Source organism: Bicyclus anynana, chromosome 11, assembly GCF_947172395.1.
Source record: "Bicyclus anynana chromosome 11, ilBicAnyn1.1, whole genome shotgun sequence".
Lineage (NCBI taxonomy): Eukaryota > Metazoa > Arthropoda > Insecta > Lepidoptera > Nymphalidae > Bicyclus > Bicyclus anynana.
The window spans coordinates 16,846,607-16,861,338 of record NC_069093.1 but is presented as its reverse complement, the minus strand read 5'-3'; the positions used below and the strand labels follow the sequence as shown (position 1 = coordinate 16,861,338).

At 40.1% G+C, this 14,732-nt stretch overlaps 1 protein-coding gene across 3 annotated transcripts in view; it reads right to left on the bottom strand.

Moving 5' to 3' along the window:
* LOC112058583 (protein winged eye) overlaps window positions 1–14,732 on the bottom strand; it is a 119,532-nt gene that overhangs the window by 5,242 nt on the left and 99,558 nt on the right. For all 3 annotated transcript variants that reach the window (XM_052884509.1, XM_052884508.1, XM_052884511.1), the window contains 5 exons: window positions 3,325–5,792; window positions 2,816–3,038; window positions 1,726–2,429; window positions 1,131–1,325; window positions 231–389 (listed from right to left, as the gene is read on the bottom strand). In XM_052884509.1, the coding sequence (XP_052740469.1) occupies window positions 231–389; window positions 1,131–1,325; window positions 1,726–2,429; window positions 2,816–3,038; window positions 3,325–5,792 (3,749 nt within the window). The remainder of the gene's footprint in view (window positions 1–230; window positions 390–1,130; window positions 1,326–1,725; window positions 2,430–2,815; window positions 3,039–3,324; window positions 5,793–14,732) is intronic.

The window sequence follows — 14,732 nt, the reverse complement described above, 5'->3', positions numbered from 1 at the left end:
TCTCTTCCATTATTTATGAATGTCATAGGTAGTATGTTATCCTCGTATTCTCACAGGCACAAGAGTTACGCAGGTGTAACCGCGTGGCGTTTGTGACTGAGTCAAACATTAGGTACCAGTAAACTTACCAACCCACATTTGAGTAACGTGATATAAGGTCAATGTCATCTCAGGGATGCCTGTACTGTAGTTTTTAGTTAATATGGCTGATATGGACGATGATCACTGACCGGGTAGTGCAGCTTCTGGCAGCCGGCCGTCTCCTCCGGGTGGTAGAACCAGTGCACGCGCACCGCCATGGCCCCGCGCGCCTCCCACAGCGCCGCGATGCGCCCGATGTATGGCCGGTCGGCGCGCCCCGTCGACAGGAACACCGCCGCGTCGCCCACCTGACATCACACAAGTTAGTAAAACAAACGAAGAATGGCTATTATTGACAAAACAAGCAGTTGGGCCATCTGATGGTAAGTAAGAAACAATAACAATGCAAGGAACATATCCTACAAAGGGCTGTCCTGTTGCCATGCCCTTCAGATTTTAACACAGCACACAAGGCATGGTGGTAGAATCTAGAAACTACGAACACATGCAAGTCGATCTTACTGCCAAGTCTCTGTACATTCATGTTTCACTTCCAAATATTGCCTTCAATGTTTTGTTTTTCTTTTTTTTTCCTTTTTACAAGTTAGCCCTTGACTACAATCTCACCTGATGGTAAGTGATAATGCAGTCTAAGATGGAAGCGGGCTAACTTGTTAAGAGGAGGATGAAAATCCACACCCCTTTTCGGTTTCTACATGGTAACGGAACGCTAAATCGCTTGGCGGTACGTCTTTGCCGATAAGGTGGTAACTATGTTTAAAATTAAAGAGTGTTCCTTAGACCACATGTAAGAAGTAATACTTCTTTAGCTTCATCTATAATTGTATGACATACGAAACGTAACTGTCTCTCTTTCTATCTTCACTAGCCTGTATCTCCATCTCAATGTCCGTTCACTTCACCCAATTACACTTTTCGTAACTAACACATATTCACCATATTTACTCACCAAGAAGTTTTACTTTAAAAATACCTATTCACAAAATTATCTTTCACCAGGAACACATAATGATACAAGAGTAACTCACATGTAAAACTTCCTCCCCACGTTGTATAGCCCTGTAGAACAGCTTGCGCAGCCTGGGCCGCGCGGTGCGGCGGTAGGCGGGTCCGTGCCACCTCCACAACGCGCCTCCTGGTAGGAAGGCGGCCATCTTGCTGACACCACCGCCGAGGCCGCCACCGTCGGACGACGTCGAGGACACTGTCCGACGTTTGGTCTTCTGGAAGTAATAATTTATCTAAGATCGAATATCTTACGAAACTTTCGTTTCACTGTTGGGTTAAGGGTCGGTTGCAGAAGATAAGAAGCCTTAAAGCGGCGCTAACTGTGAGAATGTTACTCAGGCTGAAACCTGACCACCGGTTGCTTGGACACTCGAAAGCAGCGTAGATTTTTTAAAGTATTCTTAAAATACTCTACGCACGCAATATTAGATCGAATTAAGCAAGTATTTTTATAAGTTTAGTTTAAAATGTTACAAAAAACACTCATGAATTTTTCATACCTTATATGAAACTAATTTCGTCCAAAAATAGAGTATAAACTGATTTTAACGAAAGAGAAGGAAGAGATTTGAGTAAGAAAATAAGCGGATTATATCGACAATATAAGATTTTTACCTTTTTAGGTGATTCGACTGTTAAAGTAGAAGTGGACGCTACCGGTGGTTCCTCTTCCAGAACGATTCCACTGTCCTTCAAATTATCCTTATTCTCTGTATCCTTCTTCAACGCGATCTTGGTCAAATTGCTAAAATCCAACACAGCGTTCTTCACCAAACTCTTTTTAGATAAAACTGCTTTTTTGATAACCGTTTTCATCTTTTCCTCTGGTGACTTTTCCACTGCTATCAAAGTTGACAGCCTATCGTTGGAATCTACAGAATCTTCATTAGATTTGTTGGAATCTATGTAATCTGATGACGATTTCTGTCTTTGATCATCTCCTGATGATGAAGAATGGTCTTTGCAACCGGAGTGGTGTCTCTTCTTGTGTTTTCTGTGGTGTTTCTTGTGGTGTCTTCTGTGCTTGCAGTGTTCTTCGCAGCATTTATGTTTCTTCTTCTTCTTTTTAACGTACTCCATTGTGGTTGGATCATCTTCGCTTGTTAATCTTCTCAATTTCTCTTTTCGAAGCTTCTTTAGCTTCTTCCTATCTCGATGTCTTTCTTCTTCATTCAAGTTGTCCGCATGGCTCTGTAACGTTGGATTTGGTTGTGGTTCAGTTTTTACTTCGTTGCTCGTAGATGGAGTTGCCTTCTTATCTTCTGTAACACTTGTATTTCTTCTTCGCTTGCCGAGCGTGAATAACGTGTTTTCGTATTCTGTAATGATAAACAGACAATACTTTTATTTTGTTTGTTTATGGAATAATAATAATCTTCTTATAGACATCATCATGATAATATGTAAATGTAAACGTATTATTGATATCTATCACGAGAAAATAGCAAAAAACAAAACCTACTATTTTTTTTTACTTTTTCAATTGATATCTCAATTATGACGATCGATAGAAGAACAATGTAAAGAACCAACTGTAGAGCATACAAAGAGCAACAAAAGAGTCAAAATTTTCATATATCAACAGAGAACAGAGTTATTGTAAAAAAACTTAATTCAATTCATTGGTCATAAATTTTAAGTCACCTCACATCATATCCAAAGTTCAGCCGTTCATTTGCATTTCTGACTGTATATTCAAACTTACCAACAACTGGATAGTTTGGCTCCAAAAATCTGATATCCTCAATGGCTATCCTCCCCGAGTCCCCGTCATCAAACTCCACGGCAACGAACTTGTCATCGTGCGGGTCTGGCGACGACACGGCGACGGTGCCGGGGTACAAGCACCGGTACTGTTGCGACCAATACGCGCACACGCGAGCGCCCGACGGTAGTTCGCTTACCGATGTAGGAGTCACTTCCAAGATCTAAAACGAAATCAAATGTCATGAATATGCTCACAAATTTCCGCAAATGAAAATACAAATTGTACCATATGGTAATTTAGTGATGGAACTTCGGTGGGTTTAATTTGAATCTAAAGAATAAGAACCTATCTTGCCTGAAACTGAGTTGAAGCTGTTCGCTATTCATGCTGGTCTCGGTTTTTATCACTATATCCATGAAGTTTGTTTAGTAGTGTAGTAATAATTTTAAGTGAAAACTTGAAAAAAGACAATATTACTACAAAATCGAAATCATTTATATACTTACAGCGTCTCTCAAAGTCTCCTCTCTAGACAGTATGTGCGGTTTGTTTCCTCTCTCGCCATCTAGAGTGATAGCGTACACGTCTGGTGCCTGCACTGCGCTCAGTTTACCAGCGTAGAACAATCCACCGCGAGCGGTTAGTACTCTCGGCGATGAGTCTAACTTATCTTCAGTCAAAGTACAGTTCGAAATTGGTTGGGGTTGTGGAGAAGGATCTTTGGGGATTGCTTTATTTTCTTCGTCAGACCTTTCCTTTGATTTAGTGCTCTTCCTTCTCTTTTTCGCTCGACGCCTCTCTTTATCGCTGTCACTCGACGCGCTCGCTCTTCTGATCGCCAATTCTATCTCAGACATGTCGTCTCTAGAATGTTTTCTAGCTAATCGATCTACTTTCTCCCTATTCTTTTGCCGAACTTCGTTCAGACTCTCCATAGAAGAACTTGCTGATCTATTAAGGCCCCAATCGTGTTCCTCTTCTTCTGAGTACGTCTTTACAATGGGTTCAGCTTTCAATTTTGGCCGAACTTTACTCGTCCTGTTTATCTCTTCTCTCGACGGTTCGCCCTTTGAATATAAAATGTTACCTTTCAGTTTGCCCTTTGCTAATAAATAGCCGACTAAAGTACTTTTGGATTTTGGTTTCTTTGCGACGATCGTTTCAGTCGAGTCTGGGCTGGAAACCTTTCTCGGTCGACCAACCTTACGTTTCTTCGACGATCCTCTGTCTGAATCTGGAGAGAGAGCGGGAGTGCAAGGCGTCGGAGGTGTCGACAACGGCGGTAAAGGCGGTGTCAGCGCGTTCAATTGGGCTCGTTTTTCGTCACATTGTCGTTGCAAATCCTGCAAGCGTTCTCGCATGTCTTTTTCAATAGCATTGACGAGCGCCTGAGCAGAGTGCACTCCGTGAGCGTGAGTGCAGTCTGCTAGCCCGCAAGTACACGCCGTCACACGTCGTAGACTCGCTTCCAGCTCCCCGCCGTCATCTTGGTCCGTGTCCTTCCTCTCACGTTTGTGTCGACGCATTTTTTCCAATTTGTGTCGCAACCTTTCCTCTCTGTCACCGCTTCTCTTTCTTCTTCGTTCACTAGACGAGTCGTCTCTGTGTCTGTGTTTATCTTTCTTGGACTCTAAGGACCTATCTCTTTCTGTGGTGGGACTCAGTAGCTCAGTTTTGATAAACGGCCGTGAAGTAGAAGGAAGATTTGTTTGAGGATGTTCTTCGACTTCCTCCATGAACCTCTGTTCGGCCAAAGCGCACAACAACCCAAGGCCATCGAGCGAAGGTTTCTGTTGCTCATTCGTCTGTTCCACAACTGGAAACTCAAATCTCCTATGTGTGTCAATGTCAGTGCGTGGAGGAGATTTAGGGGAAGTTTTGATTAAAATGTTCAATTTAGTCGATGTCCTAGTATCTATCGTTAATGGCGCAGGTTCCAAGTTGGGCATGCTGATTCCGGGTGTAGTTCGCTCGAATTGTTCGATGCTATTCGACAAAAGCTCCAATCCACTGACGTCGACAGGCATTCTCGTCTGCGACTGTGGCACCATAGGCGTCGGCGTAGACGTCCTGGCCGTATCTATGACCAAGTCGTGTGAGCCACCACTGCTGGAGTTGTCTATCGTTTCATCTCTTTCGATCGCATCAATCGCTTTCTCCACTGCACCGACTACTACCAACCCACTGAGGCCTTCGGAGGATGATTCTTCGGCGCTATCCATCATTTGAGGATGTAGTGATTGACAAGACATTTGCATACCATTTGAGTCGTCTGGAAAATGCGCCACGCCGACACACGCTACATCCCTTTCATCTTCGTCAGCGTGGTTCGGAGAGTCCTCTTCGTCGTCCACGTGATCTGTCTGGTTCGAGGCGTCTCTGTGCGCCGGGAGTTCAGAAGCTTCGGGAGGTGGCGTGGGGGGAGCGGCGGGTGACGTGGCTTGACTCCTGCACGCCTGCTCCGTGTAATCGGGCTGGTAGTAGAGGTGAGTCGTCAGAATCGGCTGTTGGACGGGTTCGGGTACAAACGGCGGTGGCTTCTCTTGCGGGGGTTCCGGTTCGATTTTTATTAACGTATGCGGCATTATGAGAGGTTGCATGGATTTTCTCTTGTCCACCGGGTGCGGGGGATGTTGCTGGGGTGGAGGGGCCGGTGCTAGAGTAACCAGGCGCGTCGAATGAGTGTGCGTGTGTTGTAGAGTAGCAGTAGACGCGAGGAGGTCGCCCGGCAGAAGTTGTAAGTGGTGCGACGGATGCGGAGCGGGGGGCAGCAGGAGGGGTCCAGACGAGTACGGCATGCCGCCCCACACGACGGCATGCGGCAGGTCGGGGGGAGCGGGCAACAGAAGTAGGGCTCCCGAAGCAGGCTCGCGGACGAGCTGGAACCCGCCCATGGAGGACACGCCGCCGCCCACAGGACCGACGCCAACACCGCCCACGCCGCCCACCATCATGCTTTCCATTGACATTTGAGCTGGAAAGAAAACAAAATATAAAATAGATTTCATTCATCTTTGTCCTTTTCTATAAGCTAAAAGTTTGTCAACTCATGTTCGTATCATAGTTAGGCACCCACGGTAGGGATCTATAGAGTTTGATCCGTGGTGGGTTTGGAAGTAGCAGGTTTCAAAGTCCTCAATTTTCTACAACAAAGTTAAAAATTTGATTTTTGACTCGTTCTTGAAGATCTGGCTATCACAGACCCTTAACCTGTAATTACAATGACTAACTCATAGCTAAGTAGGTAAAACTCAAAAACAAACAATCCATAACCACAAACAGAAAGAATCTATTTATCAGTTATCAAGTCTAATATAAGTAATATAAATATAATTTTTGTCGCATCGGCATAAGGTTTAAATTCAATTGTGTTTGTTGGCAGTTAAAAATACTATATTGCGTAAATTATGAATTCCTAGTAGCGAGGTGCAGTAAAAGTTGAAAGAGCATCAAAAAAACGCTACGTGCTAGGATCGTAACAGGACCGGATAAAAAAGACATGGAGAAAAGATACGAATTATGACTATGAGGTTCAGAGTTCTCAGGTCTCAAAATAAATATATCAAGTATTGAAATTACTCAGCGGTGTTTGTAGAGTATTCGTACACGACCGTGCGTCAGAGAGCACGTAAAGCCCATCGGACTGTAATGGACGGAGGAAATCATCAATATCAACCTATACCTATTCGGCTCACTGCTGAGCTCGAGTCTCCTCTCAGAATGATAGGAGTTTGGCCAATAGTCCACCACGCCGGCCCAATTTTTTTTAATTAACAGACTCAGAGACACGCAGAGAATTAAGAAAATTATCTCCTCTATCCTCTGGTATGCAGGTGTCCTCACGCTGTTTTTCCTTCACCGTTTGAGACACGTGTTATTTAATTTCTTAAAATGCACACAACTGAAAAGTTGGAGGTGCATGCCCCGGAACGTATTGCAACATTAGATATAGACAAGTTGTGACTAAGCACCAGTCCCACGTGTCTTCTTATGTGTAACTGATGTCATTAATGTGTAGAACGCGCAAGGGGCAGTTCCAGAGAAATTCAAATGAAAGCAGTAGAAATGGCGTTTTTCACAACAAACTATTAGACTATTACTTCAGTCACTATGTCGAAAAAAATGAACCGAGAAAGGGTTCAGTACTTGAAGATTGGACCCTTTTTTCAAGATACCCAAAAATGCACATACGATCATAGGCGAGAATTTAAAGTTTAGCTTTTCTCGGCCCCTCCAAGTCATATCCAAAATTTTAATTTCTGAATTCATATGCATTTCCAAATGTAAGTATTAATTATTATTATAATAGGAACCGGTGTCGCGAAAAATATTTGGCTGTAGAATTTGAACATTACGCGGCGTGAGACATACATTGCTGTTTAATAGAACGAGACAGTCCAGATGTTATAAAACATAAGTGAAATGTACTTGAAAGTGACGATTACGTACTGCTTGAGTTAGGGTCGCACGCGTAAACGCCATTTCTATCGCCCTGTCATTAAGATTTCTATGGTACTTTATTTGTATTCCATCTCGACGCTTCCGGCGAGTTCGCTGGAATGCCGATGCTCCGGTGGGAATAAGAAAAATGGATTCCAGCTGGATTCCACATCATTTGCTATTCATTTATTTTGAAGTCGCCCTCATGTTTTAAACGATTAACAAAAACGTTGAGGTTCTTTAGTTATTTTGTGGCGTAATTGTATTTGTTGTTATAAGGTTTGGAAAATTAATTAGTTTAAGTTAATATCGAAATCACTTAAGAATTTTTTTTTTTTAAAATAAGTTTTTATTTATTTTTACCCAACTGCAAGATGAGTTATGTTTGTAAATATTTGATTTAGAGATTCAAGACAAGTCAATACATCAACCATACAATTTTTCACACTAAATATATTTTTACGATTCACCTTTAGCAATACCTACCCATAAGACAAAACTGAAAGTTTGTAAGGTAACCAACAGTTTTTGAAGTTTGGGGACATCAAAAAATCATATTGATTAATAAAATATTGGGGAGAAAAGAAATAGTTTCTGTAATTAGGTACACAAACAAGTAAGTCACAGATAGCCAATTTTAACCGCTCCCTACACATCTCTCCTCTTATATGGAGCTCAAACCCATGATGCTCTAACGCGGGTTGGCGGGTTCAATATGATAATGTTTGACTATAATGACTATTAGTTGAAGATCTGATGAGATGAAGATAACTTTGGTGTAACACCACTTCCCAAATACAGGCTGAGAATTTGCACTGAAAATTTGTGGGAATAAAAACAAGCTCAGTATTTCATATTCCAACACAAGACTCGAACCTCGATCCTCGTAATCCGAAGCCACATGTGCACCACTGGACCAAAGGAGCCGTTTCTTTATTATTAACAGTGAAACAAACACTTTAACAAACGCCTTGTGAACACGGAACCCACAATTACTATAACAGAACCAGAAATCCGACCAAAAAAATCAGCAACGCGTGAAAACAAAACACGGAACGCGATAATTGCGCTCTAATCCCGCCCTAGGCGAGGAGCCCACGTCCTTTCCTACCCACTGACTACATCAGTGTCGCCGCCATGTGATAATGTGTGTGACGTCACCGTGTGACATGTCTGACGTCACTCGTTGCCCCCTTCCAAATGGATTTTCGAACATGAATAATTTTGACACGCATCATGTTTCTTGTTCAGTGAATACATTTAGTGATGTGACAAGTGATATACCGCTTGTATTAAAATTCGTACGTCGTACCATGTAAACATATTACAAAATTATTTAAGCAGGATTGGAAAATATAATTAATATTAAGAGGGAATAATTTCAAGCCTCAATAATTACATTAAGGGGTCGAAGAGAACATAAGAGACAATATTTCGTTTTTAAAGTCATAATTATTAATAGTTATTTATCTTTGTTGGAAATGAACATTTATATTCTATGTTTCTCTGTAGAACAAAAATACAGGAAAATACATTTTCCTGTTTTCCTGTAAGTAGCTAACGTGTAACATGTAGGTACAAACAGTGTTTTATAGCACTTAATTCATCAAGTAGGTAGTCCGAAATATATTATACTTAATCTAGAATATTTCCTAATAGGTATTTGAGCCTACATTTTTACTGTTAATTAACGAAATTTAGTGTAGTATGCACTTTACGGTATTTCTATTGCTATTAAATAGTCAAATAATTTGACTTATCTACAAACTTAAAACTGTGCAGGTGTGCACTCTACATTCGGGATGCGTAAAAGCTATTACCCAGGGTCAAAAAAAATAATGTAGGTACTTAACTATCAACAAAAGATCAAAAAAAAAAATTTTTTTTTTAACATTGGCAACCAATTATTAACAGAACTGTATTAATTTGATAGGATATGTGGCGTTCGTCTCTTACTTTACTAAAGGCCGGTTATTCCACCCACGTCTATTTGAGTGAGGGAAAGAGTCGGAAATATATTCCTACATGTGTTCAAAAGAGATAAAAATACGGATAGGGTTTACAGATAAACCCACACCAGCGGACATTTCTAAATGATTGGGGCCGAATTCACCATTTTCTGATAAGTGTCGGATAGCTTATTCAAAAGTTTTGTCTTTGTTTGTCTTTTACATCATTTAACATAAGGCAAGAAAATGGCAAAAAATAAAAGTAGGTTTAGATTATCCGACAATATTCAGAAAGTAAACCCGGCCCTAGTTATCGTAATTTGTGAATATATTTTTTCACATATTCATATTCATTGTAGTAAAGTGTTATTGCAGTGAGCCTTGAGCCGACACGTATGCAGAAAGGGAATTGTGTAATAGTTGTCTTGGGCAAAAGTCCCGCAAGGAAATGGACAGTGTTTTTAACCGACTTCAAAAAAAGGAGGAGGTTCTCAATTCGTCTGTATGTTTTATAAAAAAATTCAGTAAAAATACTGTTAATTTAAAAAAAAAACACTGTTTCTTTGCATATCAATATAGTAGTACGCAATTATATTAATATTATTTAAAATTCAAGTCTACCTGTATCTAAATAAATAGATGAGTGAAAAAATCATGATAGTAGGTACTTTCGCTAGTGTTATTTCACACATACCCTACGATTAAAACACACGGGACAAGTCTCGTAAATATGGAAAAGTTGGCTACAACGTTGCATAGAATACCCGATAATTAGGGTTGTCACTCGTTTCATAATAATTAATATTATAGACACTTCATTAATTGTAATTATCTATCTAATAACGAAACTTATGTTATAAATATACGGTATTGGAAGATTGGTTGTATTTTTTTTTGTTTTACATTATAGGCGTGCGCTTCGCTGCAATCATGCTTGACAGTAAGCGATGCGAGCGAGCGCTTGCCTAGAAGATGCCTATTCACTCTTGACTGGAATAAACCCATCTTGTAGGTGGTAGTTAAAACGGAAGACATTCAATAACTTTGCAGTGCGGATCAGGAATGAAGAACTGAAACGCTTCGTATATGCGTCCAGGAGACTCAACTACGTATGGATGCAGACCTCTGCGATGCCTGGCAATTCTACGAGTACCTACATTTTAATGATAATAACCGCGACCGATGACTTAACGAGCTCTCTAAAGCTGGGGCATTGAATGTCACCATTTTCCAGCTCCACAGAACTACCGAAGATTACTTTAGGAAAAACTCAATATTTTTGTAGTCTAACCGAAAATACGAACCCACTACCTTCATGATACAGCCGTGCAAGGACCAAGGTGTTATCCGTGTATAAAAGAGACAGTTCTATAAATATGTAAGTTAAATATATTTAAACTAATAAGACTAAACTTAAAGGTGTGAAAATTAAAAACAAACTAAAAATAAAAAAAGTTTTTGATTTTTTGTTTGTTAGTATGATTTAACACACCGTTATAAAATTTTACCGAGTTTTTTTACTATGTGAGAATTTACCCAAAAAAAAAAAATTAGTAGGCAGGATATTTAAAAAAAAGAAGGTAGCAGCCCTACAAGCATGGGAGCTAAGCGGCGCGTCGCATACGAATCGATTTTTGTATCGACGATTGTTTCTGCGATTAATTATTTATTAATGCACTTTGTTGAGACCCGCCGCCAGCCCACGACATACTATTATTTAGCATTTTCAAATGTATTGGAAGTCTACGGACAACCTTCGACTTTTTATTTTATGTTAGATACCCCGCGGTTTATTACCCATTCCAGCGGGAATACAGGGATAAAACATAGCCTACGTTACTCTTTGATAATGTAGTTTTCCAATGGTGAAAGAATTTTTAAAATCAGTCTAATAGTTTCTCAGTTAAATCGTAACAAACAAACATACAAACTATAAAATCTTACAAATACCTATAGATAGTGGGCAATAGTTTATGAAACAAGAAGAGCAAAAAGAGCAAATCTATTAAAGCGGCGCGAACTTCTTCGAACTATGTGACTTGCCCATTGCAACTTCTGCTTCGCGACTCGCTGAGCTATGTCAGTGACTTTGGTTCGTCTGCGGATCTCCTCATACCTGATTCGATCACGCAGACATACTCCAAGCATAGCTCGCTCCATCGCCTGCTTTGTGACTTTGAGCTTTCTAATAAGACCCAAAGTCAGCGACCAACACTTTTCGAAGACTTTCGTCTTACCAATAAACTTAGTTAAAATAATCTGAAGTACGTTTTGTTCCGAGTAAAACCGCAAGATGCTAATAGTATGATAGAGAAGCCGTAAGTATTGCACATAGCTAATTAAAAAAGGAAAATAGCTAAACTAGACGTTCTTGGCTTAGGAATTGCTTGCGCGGCGGATTAGATTGCTACTGGATTTAATACTTAGCAGTCACGCACTGCCTGACTGCCTCGATGCTGCTTCTTTACAGGTTTATAATCTCAACAACATTATCAACCCATATTCGGCTCACTGCTAAGCTCGAGTCTCCTCTCAGAATGAGATGGGTTAGGCTAATAGTCCACCACGCTGGCCCAATGCAGATTGGCAGACTTCACACGCAGAGAATTAAGAAAATCCACTGGTATGCAGGTTTCCTCACGATGTTTTCCTTCACCGTTCGAGACAAATGATATTTAATTTCTTAAAATGCACTTAACTGGAAAGTTGGAGGTACCTATATCCTCTGGAATCGGAGGCAGAGGTCATATGCACTAGCTATCACGACTCAATTATCCGGCGTACCAGAACGCTAAATTGCTTGGGGGTAGTTACGTCTTTGCCAGACCTGGACCAATTAAGAAAACCTCAATCAAGCCCTGGATCGAACCCGGGACCTCCGTCTTGTAAAACCACCGCGCATACCACTGTGCACAAAGGCTTCAGTGGTATTTATACTAGCGGACGCCCGCGACTTCGATCGCGTGGAATTCAGTTTTTCACAAATCCCGCGGGAACCATGGATTTTTCCGGGATGAAAAGTAGCCTATGTGTTAATCCAAAGTAAATCTATTTCCATTCCAAATTTCAGGCAAATCGCTTAACAAACATACTTACACACTTTCACACTAGCACACTTACACACAAACTTTCGCCTTTATAATATATTTCGGAGAGTGTACCCAGGAGCTATTTTTCAGTAGGTAGGTATATCTACCACCGTCACCATTTTACCAGCGCACTGGAAGACTTTTATATGGCCTCTGCCTTCGATTCGGAGGGCGAAGATACGAAGCCGGTTCATGCATCTCCATCTTTTCTAAGTTTTAGCCTAACCCTTTTAAATCGGCCAAGTGAAGATTTGTTGGAATAAGACTAGCTACTAGCTAAGAGTCTCACTCTTTGTCTTCAACATTAGAAGTTTTTAATTTTCCTTAAATAGGTAGGTACTAAGGTACTTTACTGTGTATAGGTACCTATTGAATAATAGTTAAGACAGCTAAATTAAGACATCTTTATATCTAAAGGGATAAGGGACTAAGGTATTTTTTTCTTTTTAAAATTAAGAAATTTATTAAATTTAAATTTAATTCCTAGAGGTTGTAATCTATATCAATCACTTGTACCGAATCGTAAATCTATTATATCAATAGTCCAATTTAAACTAAATTAATCACCTATTATTACCTATCGATCAGGTGGGAAAATAAAAAGGGTCGTAAAATATAAAGTTTAATAGCTCTAATGCAGTCCCTCGTGTTAACGAACTTTAATTAAATAATCCGTTACAAGTTTAGTTACGCATTTCAGTGAAAAGAAATCGACTAATTACCTAATCCGATTAATCCTCGCGCAACGATCGCTGAGGCGTTATGTTATCGATCAAAATGGGCGAATAATTCAAAAACTAACTTCTCTAATCCTCTTCCCGTGCCCGATGCTATCGCGTGAGGTGTCAAATTCTTAACCGTGAACCGTTCACTATAATAATCGTTAAAAAAACAACAACTAATCACAACACTAAAAACAGTAAGGGGACGTCACCGATTAGGCGCGGCCTTAGAACCGCGCTCGCTCCTGATTGGCTGAGACGTCGCGAAGGCGGAGCTTAGAAGGCGGGCGATTTAATGTAGGGCTGCCCCTAGTTCAAGAGTTATCGATAAATGAGTTTTTTACGGTTATTTTTTGCATGTTGTTTTTCGGATGATGGATAATTTATGGGTTGGGAGTGACAAGAGTTCCGCTTGGCGTGTGGGAAGCGATATTACGGTGAACCATGGAATCGGTCCAATCGCTCGGGTTGACGTGGGTTACTGGGTTTGGGTTTAGGGTTACGTGCAACTTTGTTGAAGCACCTTTTTATATTGTCATGCCATGCAAAAAACTGTAGATACATTAATTACTCGTATGTAAATTTTTGATGTAATGGTTAGTATAAGCATTGGTAAATAAAGTATGCAAAAGGATATTTTTGTAATGATTTTTGTATATTTTTGTAATGATGAGTGATTCTTTGAACCTTTCACACATTTTGAATAGTAAATAACGAGATCACTTTTCGTGAACGCGCTTCGTCTTAAGTCGATGAGAACAAAAAGTATTAATCTACTTGGTTAGATTCAAAGCTGTTTTTACATTTTAAATGTCAAAAATTATAAATTCCAAAACAAAGTCAGCATGGCATTTTCTTTTTTTACAGTATCTAATTTAAATACATAGGTACAACAAAAGCAATCTCGTGTCTAGGTAGATAAACTATCCAGATACATTTTTCACACACACATGTTGAAGTGCAAATAGCACCTCCTTCCTCCTGACCTGACCTGACCTCCTTCTGTGTGCGACAATTTCCTTGAAGTCTAACGAACGCTGACCTGACCTGACCTCCTTCTGTGTGCGACAATTTCCTTGAAGTCTAACGAACGCTGACCTGACCTGACCTCCTTCTGTGTGCGACAATTTCCTTGAAGTCTAACGAACGCAAATTGAATTTAATTCTAACTAGTTTTTGGACAGTTTTAAAGGTTTTCTTAAGATTTGGGGCAAGCTAAATATATTTTCCCGTGGTACACGAAAGATTGATAAATCGGTGGAATGTAAACGCGATTTTATAAATACCCTCAGCAGGTACTCATCTCCATATTTCCATCATTTTTCTCGTCACGATAGTGATGAATAGAGGCTAAATTTTGATTAAATTCCAAGGGTAATAATAACTTTATAAAGGGAAGATGACATTCAACACATTTTTATTTTATTCAATTTTATGTATGTACCTACATAATTCCTATTTTTCTTAGCAACATTATATTTTTCTAATTTTACTTTAACATCAACTTTACTACAACTCACAACAGATCTTAGGTGCAATGGTACAGCAATTGTATCTGGAGGCTTTCCATTTGGCAATTAATGAAATCCATACCTAACTCAAATCCGGATTAAATGTTGAAAGCGCCCCAGGCGATCATCTCGTCGGCTCCCTTTTAACGATCAAATATTTTAAGTTACAACTAATTCTAGGAACAGTAAACATTGATATTGAA